Source organism: Coptis chinensis, chromosome 8 (genome assembly GCF_015680905.1).
Source record: "Coptis chinensis isolate HL-2020 chromosome 8, ASM1568090v1, whole genome shotgun sequence".
Taxonomy (NCBI): Eukaryota; Viridiplantae; Streptophyta; class Magnoliopsida; order Ranunculales; family Ranunculaceae; genus Coptis; species Coptis chinensis.
In genome coordinates this window covers 57,856,698-57,873,229 of record NC_141463.1, presented here as the reverse complement: position 1 = coordinate 57,873,229, position 16,532 = coordinate 57,856,698, and the positions used below count along the sequence as shown (strand labels likewise).

At 37.6% G+C, this 16,532-nt stretch overlaps 1 protein-coding gene across 1 annotated transcript; it reads right to left on the bottom strand.

Annotated features, from left to right (window-relative positions):
- Nucleotides 1-3,718: 3,718 nt before the first annotated feature.
- On the bottom strand, nucleotides 3,719-7,151 carry LOC147482116 (phospholipase D zeta 1-like). Its single transcript, XM_086579200.1, has 5 exons — nucleotides 7,098-7,151; nucleotides 5,396-5,535; nucleotides 5,174-5,269; nucleotides 4,056-4,127; nucleotides 3,719-3,806 (listed from the first exon to the last, which is right to left on the bottom strand). Exons 1-5 carry the CDS (start codon nucleotides 7,149-7,151, stop codon nucleotides 3,776-3,778), a joined length of 393 nt encoding a protein of 130 aa, XP_086435326.1. The 3' UTR covers nucleotides 3,719-3,775.
- Between the last annotated feature and the right edge of the window lie 9,381 nt (nucleotides 7,152-16,532).

The following is a 16,532-nucleotide window of genomic DNA, read 5'->3' as shown; positions in this document are numbered from 1 at the left end:
GGTTCGTATATCTCTAGGTCGGGAACATTGATCCCATAAGCTGCCCTCAGTTTGGGGAATGAGCTGGCAGCACGACGATCCACCGTCGTAGGGGGCAACTCACTTGACGACGAACTCTCCCCTCGACCTGACGTACTGGCCACAGCACCTTTCGACCCAGATCGTGTATTTCCCTCGTCTACCCTAACTTCCTCATCAAACTGAACCTGAATGCCAACAATCATCGATTCTTCATTATCATCCTCATACTCACCACAACTTAATGAAACCTCCCGAACCTCTTCCGATCGAGTATCGTCAGAATCAGACATTATGACGTCTCCTTCTTATCAACTACCAAAGCTTAAACCCTATAGCCTAACACTAACCTACCTACTTAACAAATCGCACTTGAACAAGAGGAAAGAAAATTGAAAATGAAAAGGCAGCAGCATCAGAAGCACTAACCTGAGAAACCCTAGCTTAGGTTTTTGCTGGAGAAGGAAACAGGAACTACTTTTTCGAATGTCCCAAATTTGATTTTGTACAATCGCCCGTTCAGTTACCAAGAAGTTATGATTACAGCCTATGCTCTAGCCCGCACACGTGTTCCAAGGACCTATCTTCTCAAAGTTTCGAATAATGCGGTGACACGTTTCTTTACCAACTGCTATGATTCTGTCACGCGCCAATCACGTGCCAACTTCCCTTTCCCGCCAAATCATCATGCCACACGATTCAAACTTTACGGCATCTCAGTCGGATCGTCAACCATAGCTCGCTCATGCTCCACATGTTCTTCCATTTTTCTCTCAGCAGAACGTTTCCATGGACATAAACAATCTACTGAGAGGGGGCTGTGTAAGGGAGCAATATCCTCATTAAGGAATATTGTACGCGCGCGAAGCATAAGCGAACTCAGGACATCGACCCCCAAGACCGATCTGTGAGCAACTCCCTTCATGTAGGTGGTACGCTTAAGCTCGTTCAAGGATGTCTCAGGACGAACAAACGGTTGGAGACAAAACGCTTCAGACAAAAACACCACCAGGTGTAATCATTACCAAAATCTTACTTGTACTTCCCACCACCGGGAAATAGGGACTACCGCACCAACTTCCAATCAGCCCACGACTCATACTAAAACCAGTCCAACACACATTCATAATCTCCACCCTACACATGTACAAGAGGGTACACGTGTCTCAGAGATCAACACTCCCTTAGGCCTATAAATACCACCTACTTGAACTACGTGAGACCTGATTCTTCTCTCCCCTGAAAAAACCAAGAGATGATACGTAGGCAGCTCGCTCATCAGCGAACTCGGTCTCTCCAAAAAACCTCAACCCATTCTCCCTTCTTCACTGCATCTAAAGGAAAACCAAAACACCTCTTTACAGCTTATAAAACAATTTGTCATGAACATATCCATCCAATCAAACCAAAAGATCCAAATTCCTTACCAAATTGGAAGCAGCTCAAAAACTACATATAAGACTCTGTGAGTGGACACCATCCTCAATGAAAGGCTTGGCCTCCTTTAAAAACTCTCCCGTAAAAGAACTACTGTAGTGGTTCCATCACCCACCTGTAGACAATAAATCAGGTCATTAAAATTACAAGTGAATTCCAAATTTATCCCTAAAACCTAACCAATACAATTATTAATGATACCCTCTCAACTTTCTCTGAGACAATGTCCTTGTTAATGTCATTATCTTCTCTAAAGTATAAGCTGTTAAATGATGTATCTTCTTTCTGTAACACAAGAGTGAAGAGCGAAAATGACCGCCTTGGAAGTGAAGAGATTATGGAGTTAGAGAGGGTTTGTAAAAGGGTGATTAGTGATGAAGATGAAGAAGGTAATACAAGAAAGAAGTTGAGACTGTCGAAAGAACAATCTTCACTCTTGGAGGACAATTTCAAGGTGAATACTACCCTGAATCCAGTGCGCATATACTAGTTGACTACTCTTTCTTTTTAGGTCGCAGTATTAGCACCCTCATAAATAGGACTAGCACCCCTTTGACCAATTCAACGGTACTAGCACCCCTCCATTAAATGCACAAAAAACACTAATGGCAAGCAGCTGCTGCGGGATCGCACAATCCACGGCAAGCAGCTTTCGCGAGATCCTATATCCCACGGAAGGTGGTTGTCGTGGGTCCTTTTAATTTTTTTTAATAGTCATCGTAAAAAAAGTTAGTTGCCGCGAGATGATTTTGTTTACTAAAAATGGAGTCTTTGCTTGTGTTAATTATCAAAACTCTTCTTTATTAATTTGATCACAAAATTTTCTTATAACATATGAAAATATTTGCCGCGAGATAGCAAAATTATGGCTCGATTGTATATTTTTTTTTGTCATGGTTTTGGTGTTCTTCTTGGAGTGTATAAAGAAACTTTAAAGAAGAAAATGAGGTATCCATATGTCGTGTGTGTTCAATACGCCAAATTTGAAGTGAAAAAAAACAAAAAAAAAAAAAATGTCGCGGCAACTGCCTGCCATGGTATATGGGATCTCGCGGCAACTACCTGCCATGGATTGTGCGATCTCGCGACAACTGCCTGCCATAGAACTATAGGCATGTGGGGGTGTAAAAGGACATATAAGGAATAACCATTATTGTTTTACTTTTTGTCAAAGGAGTGCTAGTCCCATTTATAGGGGTGTCAATACCGCGCCCCTTCTTTTTTAGTATATATGCACTATAACGTTTGTTGTAGTTCTAATAAGGTCTTCCCTTATATGTATGTAGAGGCAAAAACTAGCCTTGGCAAAGCAGTTGAACCTATACGGCCTCAATAAATCGAAGTTTGGTTCCAATAATGGAGAGCCAGGTTCGTATCTTTAAGTTGTACCACCATTAAATGAGCATCAGATTACCTTAACTATATATGTTAATCTATAAGTATCAAAGATACCCTTGACAAGGCCCAATCGATATACTACTCAACAAGTTTGCTCTATTGAAGACTGATACTTTGATCTTAACACCCGCCCCCCCCCCCCCAGGCAGATTATATTGGGGCACACATTTAACAGTTTATATTTTGTTTTAATTATATTTATAGTGTTATACACTATACCAAAACAGGATATTCTTAACAGCGCAGAACCGTTACTAAAAATATTTGTAACGGTTTATTTTCGTAACTGTTTGGGCGTTATTAATATGTGAAGTTATTTACTTACGGTTTCTAACCGTTACAAATTCTTTTTAGTAACGGTTATTTAGCGTTACTAAAATTAATTACTAACGGTTTCTAGACTCAATCGCATTAAATATTTTGAACAATATTAACGGTTTCCTTCAATTTCTAATGGTTTGTACACGTAGCTTAATAAATATATTAGTAATGGTTATGAGAAATTAGTAACGCTTTTTTGTGTAGTGTGTTACTAATTGAATCATTTACTAACGATTTTTGCACCCATTTCTAACGTTTTTCATACTTTATGAGTTTTACTTAATGAAGAGCTTAGTAACGCTTTTTTGCCGTTAAAAAACAATTTCGTATTGAAAAAAAATTAATTTTCTCCTGTCACACGGTTACCACATTCACCAATCACCTCCATAAATGCCCTACTTTTTTTGAAAATTCCACAAAAGTTACCAATAAACAGAAAACCTCACAAATACATCCAATCAAGTACATACTCCTTTATATTACTACAAATCACAACCAAAAAGTTATACACATAAAGAACATGTGAATTCGGAAATTTAATACACAAGGAAATAAACATTTTAGATTTGTCAGGGAACTCATCATCTTCGTCTTCGACTATCTAGGCCTCGACACTCCATAAATCTTGAATCCTGAGAATAACATAAATTAAAATACATAAGACAGGCAAAATGAAATAAACATCCATACCTGAATTCAGTAAATACTAATTTCAAGTATAATTCCAAGTATTACCCAAGTACCTCAAAAACTTTCCAGCCAAATGATTTTTTGCAAGACAAAACCTATATGAGTGCATAATGCCATAATCATACATTTATATTCTATTATCTGACTATAAGCGTTGTTTGTTAAACGATAAATGAGATATGATAACTAACCTCCATAAAACCTTCCAGCTAAACAACAGCTGCAACATGTTCTTCTCTAAACTGAACATACACATTGCCCACCTATACCAACAAAAGAAGCAAATTTGCATTATTACGTAGGTTCCTGATTGATATATTTTACGTGGGTTCAACAAGATATATAAAATTCTAAGACTACATCTCGATTCATTCAAAATTTGACATATATCATACCAAACTATTCAAGGCTTTTATCCCTAGTGTATTCAACATTCTAACAAGCCTATAATTAATAAATCATGTATATGAATATATTAGAGTAACTACTTACCTTCCCTTTGTACACCCGTTCCAAGTAAATAAGTTGCTCGACACAAGTGAAGATTGTGCGTATGTCACTTGTTACAGACCATATCCCAGAAAACATAACTTCTCACACAGATGTCTAAATACAATGAAACTTGGTGCATTAGAAAACAGACACATTGAACTATCTTTTCTGCATACGTAGAGGATACCTAAATTTGACTCTAACTATGTCTACATTTAACTCAAAATTAGTCAAGTACACTGAAAATTCAGTTGGACCAGTCCACATTTCGATACCCGTAACTCCTAGCTCAAAAATCCAAATACCATGAAATTAGAGCCGTTAGAAAGTAGATACATATCACTAACTTTACTACCAAGATCACTAAAACACAAATCTAACTCTAACTACAACAAAATGGAGCGCGAATCAGGCCGGCGCAGCTTTCCTGGTAGGCTAGAATGCCATCTTTGGACATGCATAACTCTTAACTCGGATATCCAAATACTATGAAACTGGAACCCTTAGAAAATAGAATCAGAGAACTACCTTTTCATCCTAGGTCACTATATCCAAAAACCCACTCTAACTAAGACAAATTATAGCATAAAGTCAGACTAGCAAGTCTGCTTTGAGCAGACTGCAGCACAAGTCTGGTATATTTCCAGTTTAGTAACAGACCTCCTTAATTCAATGTCAAACTTTCGGGAGATAGAGAACCCTGGTTTAATAGTGATTCTAACTGAAATGAATAAATAATAACTTGCAATCTAGATTATATAACCAACCAGATTACAAAGTGAAAGATAATATTAATCAAGTTCTTGTGCATTCTTACCTTTGGCTGGGTGTGTTATACCATCCGAAGCATAAATCAAGACCACCAATAAAGCCAACACGGTAATCAACAATAACAAGTTTTTCATGGTGTGACCTGTATGTATTCGACAATGATCATCAGCACACTTGCCAGGCCAATGCCGATTAATCAGAACATATATCATTACTCTAATTAAATCCAACATGAAATTTATACATGTTTCCCAAATAAATTACATACCATAAATAAACTCCAGTTGAGAAATGGTCTAGGTAACACAGTACTTTAACATTTTCATGAATGCTAAGAAGTCTCCGCTTACTATACACACTGTTGATTTTCAAAGCAATGGCAACTTCCTTGTAAAGAAGAATGTAAATCTGAAATAGACCACAACGTCATCTAATAATCATTAAAAACATATATATCTAAACATCTCAATTCATCCATTATAGATCTTAATCAAAAGATAATCATTTTCTCTACATAAGCTGCTTACATGAGTACTTCAGATTTGCACATAACTGTCTATGAGGCGCTGATGTATTAAGGTAGGAAGAGCCTTTATATGTTCCAGTTAAGTAACATAAGACAACAGAATTCGAGAAAATATGTTTTAAGGCCAATGAATTGCTTTCATATATTTGAATTCTTCCTCATCGTGCATACACAACCACATAAAAACGTTTACGGAAAAACAAAACAAAAACCAGACTGTTTTGTTCCCTACAACAAAATCAAGGTTAAATAGCCTATTAGCATATGCTATCAGACAAAGCAAGTGACAGGTGGAAAGCATGCAAGAACAAGGCACAACGCTCATGGGGACAAAAAGTGTTATTTTAGTAGTGCGAACAACTGTTGCCTTTATTCTTTTTAAATTTCATAACTCGTGATGTTCAAATGTAGATGAAATCTGATATTTCTGAGATGGACATGCGCGAGATCTTATTGATTGAAACAAACTTTTTAACAAATATAAATTTACAATTTTATTTTCCCTAAACCTTTTAAAAAAAACCTGATAAAGGTGGCATTCCATCCCAAGACCTTGGGACCAGACTCTCAAGGCTTCACCAAAAGACTAGTGTACACCAGAGTGACACCTATCTAAGTATCCACTATTCTATATAAAACATGAAGCCCTGTTGACCCCACTCTCCTATTTGGCATCCTCTTGAATGAACATACCATGTAGCCAACTTACCAGCTCATATATACATATATAACCATTGTTTTTATCAAAAAAATTCAATACATTTTAATATCCAAAGCATATAGAAAAGGATGGGTCTAAAGATGTAAGGAGAAAAAGCACTGAACCCCTTGCTTAGCTTTTGCCTCCATTAAAGCATCGAGCGAGATGCCATGTGCATCAAAAGGGCGTCGTAGATACTGATTCAGACACATCCACCAATCAAGAATGAATATTTGCAATGAACGTTCAAACATTTGAAACTTTTTGATTAAACAAAAAGATAAATATTGGAATGGTTTTCAATTCAAACACACTCTTGCTAAAGGAAACGGACCTCGACTTCGGCTTCCTCAATTCTTTGAAGCAATTGCTCCAAATCTCGCTTGACCATCCACAAACCATTGGGCCTCACTACCGCCCTCGGTCAAACCCCTCGGTGGAAAAAGAACCAAAACGATGGGGGTGACACCATCCTTCGGTGGCCTTAATCCGGCATCATTAATTTCAAATGACCCAATCTCTAACCTTAGAACTAGTTCTTCCCCTTAACTTTATATTCCGATTACCACAGAAAACCTTTAAAATTATGAATGGAAGTTAGATTGTGAGGAAAGCAGAGGTACCTACTAAATGAGTCATGTGCATCGTTTAACATAGTGAAGAGTATATACAACCTTTTCAGACTTACAGAGCTAAACACAACTAGACCCATCAACAGGGGATATTGCAACTGAATTGGCATACCATTGGGAACCAATCATTTTCTTCCCTTCCCAAAAGAAGAGGAACAATCACCATACTAGAGAAATCAGTTGCGAGATTACCACACTAAATCCAACTGAAAATTTCATAACGCTGAGTCGAAAAACCAAGGAAGTGAAGTGAACAAATACAACCACCAACAAAAATCGGGACATAAACCAATGCAAAGACGTACCAAACTCAAAGAAATGAAGAACAAGAATAATTTGTTCTCAGAAGAATTTCAACAAACAAATTCCCTACCATATTGAATCACCCAATAGTCAACACCCAATCAAAACAAGCCAATTAATCATCAACTAAAAGGAAAAGTAACAAACAAACCTTTAATTCAGTTTAGCTGCTGCGATGTGAACTAAAACTCAATTAACCAAACCCCTTTGAAAAGACAACCAATTTGTTAAGGTTTACATAGAATTTAACTAGACATAGAAACCAGATACATAGAAGAGAAAGAAGAAGCTAGCTTAGGGTTACCTGATTCGTCTCCCTCATTTAAGAAAGCCACATCTGAAATGAAGGAACTCGAACAATATTTTATGCACCCGAAAAACGCACAAATCAGAACCCAAAAGTAAAAATTAAAGAAATTATTGTAATTAAACATTACCCTCTTAAATCTAAACGAAGAATAGAAGAAAACAACATAAAGAGGAAACCCTAGGTTTTCAAGCCCAAACAAAACTATAGGAAGAACTAAGAAGAAGAAAAGGAGGAGGAAGAAGTAGTGAAGTACCACAAAGAGCAACGATAATAGTTATGTTCTCAACTCTATACTGTGGCCTGTAGGTGGGAGACGTGGTGGATGCCATTGGTGGTGTCTGTGTTGTTATGTTCTCAACTTTATCATGGAACTATATTTCAATCGATCATTGGCTACGGTTTACAGGGGCGAAAAATAACTTTAAGCCGTGGAAAAGGCTTCCACACGAGAATCCAACGGATAAAATTGTGGGTAGCAGCCACGGCCTAAACAAAAGTAAAAGTGAAAGTCAAGAAAACAAAATTTGATACATATTTTGTCCGACCAGGAGATCAAAACAAGCTGTGGAAGATGGGTTGAACAACCAAAAAAAATCAGCAACTACATAAAACCTTAGTGCAAAAATTGGAAAATGAAAATTGGAGTGACAAAATTGAAAATCTAATTATAAACACCAATTCATTCTCCAATGCATCCTCTAAAACCCCAAGTATGAAAGAAATTAAAAAGAGAGAATTAAAAGAAAATGAAGATGTAAACATTAAACCCTAAAACCCATGATTTTCCCAACTCTTAAGCAAATGAAAAAAAGAGAAAGATGGTCAGAAAGGAGAAAATACCTTAATCGAAGAGAAGGGGATGATGATTTAAGCTCCCCTCATTCGCCGATCGATCCTCTACATATCTAAGTTGATGCCCTCTCTGAAACTGATAAGAGGAAGATGCCGCAAGGGCTTCAGTAGATTTTTCCTTTTTATTTTATTTCAGTTTAATTGTTTCCAACAGTAACTAAAGTGTTACAATACCGCGAGCAAATAATTCAATAAATTATTCGATATTTACTCACAGAAAACTATGATTCCTTACACTTATCTACTGTTAGCAAGCTACTAACGATTAAGAACTGTGACAAAGCAAAAATAGTGAGCGTTAGAAATCCACCCAAATGGTGTAGTGATACATAATTAATATATTGTTTCTACATAACCAAATTGAAGCAAACTGAAGTAGACTGTGAATACTTGAAGAAGTGTAGTGAGGCTCTAAGACAAGAGAACAAGAGGCTACAAAAAGAGCTACATGAACTGAAAGTAGCACCACCACTCTTAATGCATCTCTCAAGGTCTCATATACACTAAACCTCAAATACAATGTGCCCATCATGTCTACAACTTGTTAGATTTAGGAAGTGGAGCATTAACACAAATATACAACAACAAAGTAACCCCAAATGTTTTTTATTGGGAAGATAAAAGTGTGAAAAACCAACCAAAGCCTTTTCAAATATACAAATTATATATTATTATAGTTTAAACAAGGAAATCTAAAAACTAAAAATCATCCCCGGCGATGGAATGATAATTAATGAACATTTTTTTTTTTTTCATATAATTGTGGAACCAGTCAAAAATCCATCACATGAAGTATTAACCAACATTCATCCATCCATTCATTTTTCAACAATAAATAAATGTAATAATTATTTATTCATCACAAAACTATAAAATAACTCCACATTTAAAAAAAATAAAAAAATAAAAAAAATAAAAAATAGCTCACCTTAAGAGCTTCAACTTGAGATCCAATCTTCGAAATCTCCTCTTGAATCAAACAAATCCTACTCTGAAAAAATCAACAAACTAATGAGTAACAAAAAAAGAAACTCTAACATTCCATACAAAAATTGAAAAAACAAATTTGGGGAAAATAAAACTTGTTGAGCTAGAATAGAAGAATCATTTAGTGACAATTGATTATTAAAATCAATTGAACAAGAAGAAGAAAGAGATGAATTTACGATTTAAATTACCTCCTTGAGATTTCTCAGTAGCGAAATCACAAATTAGGTTTTCTGGTGGTGGGCGATAACCTAAAAATCAAAATCCGAAATCAAAGCTTTGAACTTTATTTGGTTTTTTCTATAATGGGGGGATTGAGAGAAGAGAAGGGAGCGGAAGACAGACGGTAGCGGAGTGGAAGACATATGGTTTTTTCTGTTATGTTTTATGTTCTTTATGCTTCGACGAAATAACGAGCGCGATTTTATTTCGTTTCCCTCTTTCGCCCAAAATTTCAAGTTTCTAACATTACCTTACGGTTTTCCATAATTTGAAAGCATTAGCAATTAATTCTTAAAATTCCTCCGAATTAAACCAATATTTATCAACATTCGCCACGCTTATATAGCGTAGGCAACTTACCAACGCTAAAAAAGTGTTACAAAGCAAAAAAGGTGCGTGTTGCAAATAGCCTGTTATGGTGTAGTGTAGCCTTGATGTTGTGAGAAACACCAAGATGTTATTATCCTCCCAATTTGAAATGAAGGATTTGGGGAGAAGCTGATGTGATTCTTGGAATCAAAATCATCAGAAACTGTGATGGCTATATGCTTTCACAAGAGCATTATGTTGAGAAGTTTTTGAAGAAGTTTAACTATTATGATAGTGAACTTCAGAAAAATTATCAACATAGTGTCCTTCAGTCTAAATATGCCCAAATTATTGGTAGTCTCATGTACTTGATGAATTACGCTAGACCTAACATTGCTTATGCAGTTAGCAGGTTAAGCAGATACACTTATTGTCATAACAAGGAACATTGGAGTGCGTTAGAGAGACTAGCAAAGTACTTGAGAGGAACAATAGATTACGGCATATGGTTTAGACAAACTCCACCTGTGATAGAGGGTTATTTTGATGCAAACTAGATATCTAATTCTCATGATATCAAGTTCACTAGTAGTTATATTTTCACCCTTGGTGGAGGTGCAGTCGCTTGGAAATCTTCTAAGCAGACCTTGATAGCTCGTTCAACCATGGAGTCCGAGCTTATTGTTTTAGATAAAGTAAGTGTTGAGGCTAAATGGCTTAGAAACCTCTTGGCAGATCTTCCTATTGGTACAAAACCGCCTCCAGCTGTACTTATGCATTGTGACTGTCAGGCCGCAATAGAAAAGGCAAAGAGCAAATTGTATAATGGGAAAAGCAGGCATATCCGTCTGAGACTACAGTCTATAAAGCAGCTGTTGGAATCTGGAGTTGTGACTCTAGACTATGTGAGGTCAGAGTTAAATTTGGCCGATCCTCTAACAAAACCGCTTCACAAGAGGCAAGTGGTTGAAACGTCAAGGGGGATAGGACTTTTGCCTAAGATAGAGGGCGACACTGACGGCAACCCCACCTATGTGATTGGAGATCCCATGAAGTAGGTTTAAAGGGAAAAACAAGTCACCGAGTCACTCTGGTATGCTATCGTCCTTTTTTAGACGTCCCACCCTATGACGAGATAGTATTTTTGTATACTTTGTATAACTTGAATTGCAATGAGTAAGGATGAGTTATTTTACTCTTATTGGAATCCATAGTCCATTTTATAATGAGATAGTGTATTTTATCTGCAATGTACACTTGATGGATATCCACCTATATAAATGTAGAACTGGGTCGGTTCTTATGAGTATACGGGCAAGTACTCTAGAGCATTCATGGAACATGCAGGCGGTTGCAAAAGGCCAAAAAGCTTAACACAATCGAAACGGGCATATAATGAAAGAATAGTGTGGGTGCATGTGATCTATTTTACTACAAGGGAATGTTGGTTCAAAGATTTTTTAATCCACCACTTTCACGTATTATAAGACATGTTACCCTATGACTGGTTCAAGCCCGTAAAGCACCAATATCTTTTGCATTATTTTTTCAATTATCTCTGGCATTTTGTTAACCCATTTCTTTTGTAATATCCTATAACCAAAATAGTGGGGGACTATTAGTATTTTGAAATAGTGGGGGATTGTTAGAATCTCTTGTGTATTTCTAAATACTAGTGTGTGTGTGCAAAGTGGAAGAAATGAACAAAGGGTGTTCTCTCCACTTTAGTGCATAGAAGATAGTTCCACATTGGTTATCCACCACTAGCAAGTGAAGTATAAGAGACATTCCTCTACCATAAGGGTGTGCCTTTAGGGTACAAATGCTTTTGTGTTAAGAGGGAGGACTCACTCAAAGCCACACGCGCGCGTGTGCCCGTACCGAGTTAGGTTGGGCTTGGACTTACTGTTGTGGGTAGTAGATAACCAAAAGCCTAAACTTGTTTTTGCTTTTGCTTCAGCAGCAAGTTTAGGTGTCCTTGAATTTCACTTTGCTCTGCTTCCGTGTTTGTAACCATATTGTCGACTGGGTTGTTATCTTCATGAGTTTGTACATCACCAGGAGTGGCCTCAACTGGTTGCATTTCACCTTACTTTACTTCCTTATTAGCACCCATATTGTTGACTAGGTTCACATAATCATGAGTCTCCTTGTTGAGACCCGAGACACCTGTTTCTTCCTCCCTTGCCTCTGTCACCAGAATTGGGGAGCTTTGTTGTCCTTTTCCTTCCTTTTCTCTGTTTTCTCTGTTTCTCTTCCTCCATCGTTTCCTGTGGTTCTTATTCTTGTTTGTGTCATCTCCCACAGCTGGCAGAGTACTATCCACCACCACCGTCTTATACCCCTTGAATTCGCTAAATCCTTTTGCAAATGTTTACAGTTTGCCACTGTATGACCCATATCTTTACTGTGTGAACAAAACTCAGGTGTCTTTCCCAACCGAATTGTTTGCCTAAATCCCACATTATGTTTCTTTGACTCAATCCAGATTTTGTCAGGAATCGACTTCGACAGATCTATATCCACCAGGACACTGGCGTAGAAGTCGAGTTCCCTCTTTGCAGTCGTCTCATCCACAAGTATAGGACGACCCACAACTTTTACCATAGCTAGCAAGTTTTTTACTTCCCAATATTCTAGCCTAAGGCCTGGAAAACAAACCCACACTGCCGCATGTGACTGAATCTCTCTTTCAATCGAGAAATTGGGAGTCCGTTTGGATAATCTGAGGATCTGAGCATCCACCTTCCATGAGCCTTGGTTCCAAACCTTTTGGTAGTCATTCATAATTTCATATCATCAAATCTGAACATTAGGAAGCCCCTACCAAGAGGTGTTATGGACCATGAACTTTTGGGGACCATAGTTTGACCACTATATTTCTCACTTGGTCTACTTTGATTCTATTCAAATCTAGCCGTCCACTAGAGCTGATTTGCAGAAAGACCTCCCCTTTTCTAGTTCCTCATCAAATAATTGAATTAAAGGAAACCCACCTTGATCTCCAGGGGTTGGTAGCATTGAAGTACCTATATCTCTGCCGTACCTTGCCTTAACTGCTGTAGCATACATTTTTGTTGTAGTTTCCACTTCTTTTCTAGTTGAAGTCGCATTTACCTCAACCACAACACTCGATTGAACTATTTGTAGGTAGGGCAAAAAAATGGATGATTTGCCATTGGTGTCTACTAAAGATGTACGCTCTCCGGAGACCTCAGTCAACGGCTGTGAGAACCAGTCAACCCATTTAAAATAGAAAGTTTCCCTCCACAAAGGAAACCATTTGGTATCTTATCCTCTATTTTAGCTAAAAGAGGAAAAAAAAAAGTGTAGCACCCTAAACTGCCCTTAAGTACTTTGGAACATGGACCAAAATATCGCCGATATATATCGGTATTTTGGTACACCGACATCGATATTTCCGACATATATCTACCGAATATAGAACTCTTTTTTTCCGATATATATCGGAATTTTCGATATGAAACTTTATATCGTCGATATAATCGATATTTCCGATATAATCGATATATATCGGTTGACTTTTTGACCATTTTAAAATATAAATCCGATATTTCCAATATATTTCCGATATATATCCGATATTTCCGATATTATATTTCCAATATATTTGATATTTTCGATATTTTAAATAGTTTGGACTGGTTACCAAAAAAATGAATATATCCGAAATATCCGATATATCTGATATATATCGGTTTTTGGGTACACCGATATATTCATCGATATCGATATTTTGGGCCTTGCTTTGGAATATTACATAAAATGCAGAGCACTTTGGAAAGTGCTAGATTTTTTCTATCTCGTTTTGATCTTTTACTAATTATTGGTGTAGGGTCCATAGTAACATTGTTAAGAGAGACAAATTGAGTGTCATTGAATATAAACTGAATATCATAGGAACAAATTTAAGTGTATTTAACTTTCTAGGATCCAGACGAAATGCAATTTTCTTCTTGTGGATTTAAATCTAATTTTTTGCTGGAAGATAGCTACAAAGTTGCAGTTTCTTAGGAATAGTGGAGAAACTAGGAAAGGAAAAAACTCTAGCTTTCAGGGATACGCCAAGTTCTTTACAATCAATGTTCCATTATAAGGAAAATAATCAAATACTTATGTGGCCTATAAAAAATGAAAATGGCATGGACAAAAGCAATAAAATACTATTCCATTGAGAGAAAGGTCTATCCGTGTATGTGCTCTATGAAAGGTGTATGCATACTAAAGCTTTAATTAATTAGTTGAAACTTGAGATATTGACGGTATTAGATCGTGCTCGACAATGAATGAATGGAGTGAGTCCCTTGGAGTTCAGTCCAAGGTGGAGATTGTTAGAGTGTGTGGACCGAAAAGAGAAATAGTCCCACATTGAACAAGAAAGGAGTTCATCATGGATTGATAAAGTGGGAAGCTCACTAACTAGTGCCGAGGCCTTTTAGGATAAAACCCCACACCCATGGCTAAGATGTGACCCAAGCCCAATGGGTGGTTAAGTGGGAGACAATAGCGGTACTACTTATCCCATGGGCGCGGAGGCCCAGGTGTGCCCAGGTCCATTTCCGGAGAATGACCTGAGGGATGAAAGTCGTCCAGGAAGTGGGAGAAGTATGCAGTTTTTGTATATGTATACGCCTGCTTCCTCAGCATCCTCCACAATGAGAACATTCTCAAGCTTAACAACACAGAGTGATCCTCAGAGATTAGTCATGCCCTTCCGTTATGAAATACGAGATCCTCTCTCTTTCCCGGCAATGAATGCACTTAAACTTTGAACCCGACCATTTTTTATGGCATGTACCTGAGGGATGAAAGTCGTCCAGGAAGTGGGAGAAGTATGCAGTTTTTGTATATGTATACGCTTGGAGAATGTTGAATCCCCAAACCAAGTTGGGAATGTCGGACCTCCATAACATACTATCTCTAGTTCTCTGAGATTTTTATGAGGCTCAAGACCTTCAAGAACCTCCACAACTTCAAGACATGGGTGACTCCATTGCAACTCTAATTTGTGAGATACGGTTTATCGTATAGAGCTGCTTCCTCAGCATCCTCCACAATGAGAACATTCTCAAGCTTAACAACACAGAGTGATCCTCAGAGATTAGTCATGCCCTTCAGTTATGAAATACGAGATCCTCTCTCTTTCCCGGCAATGAATGCACTTAAACTTTGAACCCGACCATTTTTTATGGCATGTAGGGCAATTGACGAATGATATCAAGCTCAAGATGTCATAGGTTGACTAAATTTTTTATGTCTCTGGGTAGCTCGACAATGTTCAAGCAATATTTCAGTTTCAAAGTTTGCAAACTATTAAGACTACTGATAAATTAGAGAGAGAGATTTGAGAATATTTACTTGATTAATTTCTAAGAAGATTACAATTGTTTATATAGAGATTACAAGTTTCTAAATAGGAACAAAATAAACGGTGCGGTGTATTTGACTCGAGACGCAAGCGCGCTCTGGTTGAGGGCGAGCGTGCTATATCTACTAGAAGATTGTTAAGCATGAGGCGGGTGTGCGCTCTAATTGTGTTTTGAATAGAGCGCGTGCACACTTTGCACTATGACGTGAAGAACAACTTCTAATACTCCCCCTCAAGTTGGAGAGTGAATGTCACGAACTCCCAACTTGTGAATTAATCTCAGAAAGGTGTCCTTGCCAAGAGCTTTAGTGAAGGAGTCAGCCACCTGATCTGAGGATGGAACAAACGTAGGAGATAGTAACTTGGCCTGTATCTTGTCGCGTAAGAAATGACAGTCCAATTCGATGTACTTCATTCGTTCATGAAAAACTGGATTTTGAGAGAGATGAAGGCCGGCTTGATTGTCACAGAACATGTTCATCGGAGAAGGATGAGAGATGCCTAAGTCAAAGAGAAGATACTTCAACCATTGAAATTCACACGCCAGGGTAGCCATGGAACAATATTCGACTTCAGCAAAAGAATGGGATATAGTGCTTTGTTTCTTTGTTTTTCAGGATATAGGGCTAGAACCAAGAAAAGTGCAATAACTACTAGTAGAATGACGAGTGACAGGGCAGCCAGCCCAATTAGAGTCACAAAAACCAGAGATGTGCAAAGAATTATTAGCGGATAAGAGAATCCCTTTGTTGATTGAACCTTTAAGGTAGCAGAGTATACAATGAGCATCATCTAGATGTGGAGTCCGTGGGGACTGCATGAAACGGCTGAGATAATTAACATAATAAGTGATATCTGGACATGTAACTGTGAGATATAAGAGACTCCCAATCAAGCGACGATAGACAGTAGGATCCTGAAGTAATGTGCCATCATTGGTATGGAGGTTGATGTTTTATTCCATAGGGAACTCAGAAATACGACCACCAGTGGTACCAACAATCAGACAGAATGTCGAAGACATTTGCGCTATGTAAGAAATAATCATTCTTTGGAAAGAGCAACCTCGATACCCAGGAAATATTTTAGACATCCCAAGTCCTTGATATAGAAATTTGCTTCTAAAAATTGCTTCAAGTTCTGAATGAGAGATGGATTGTTGCCTGTGATCAGAA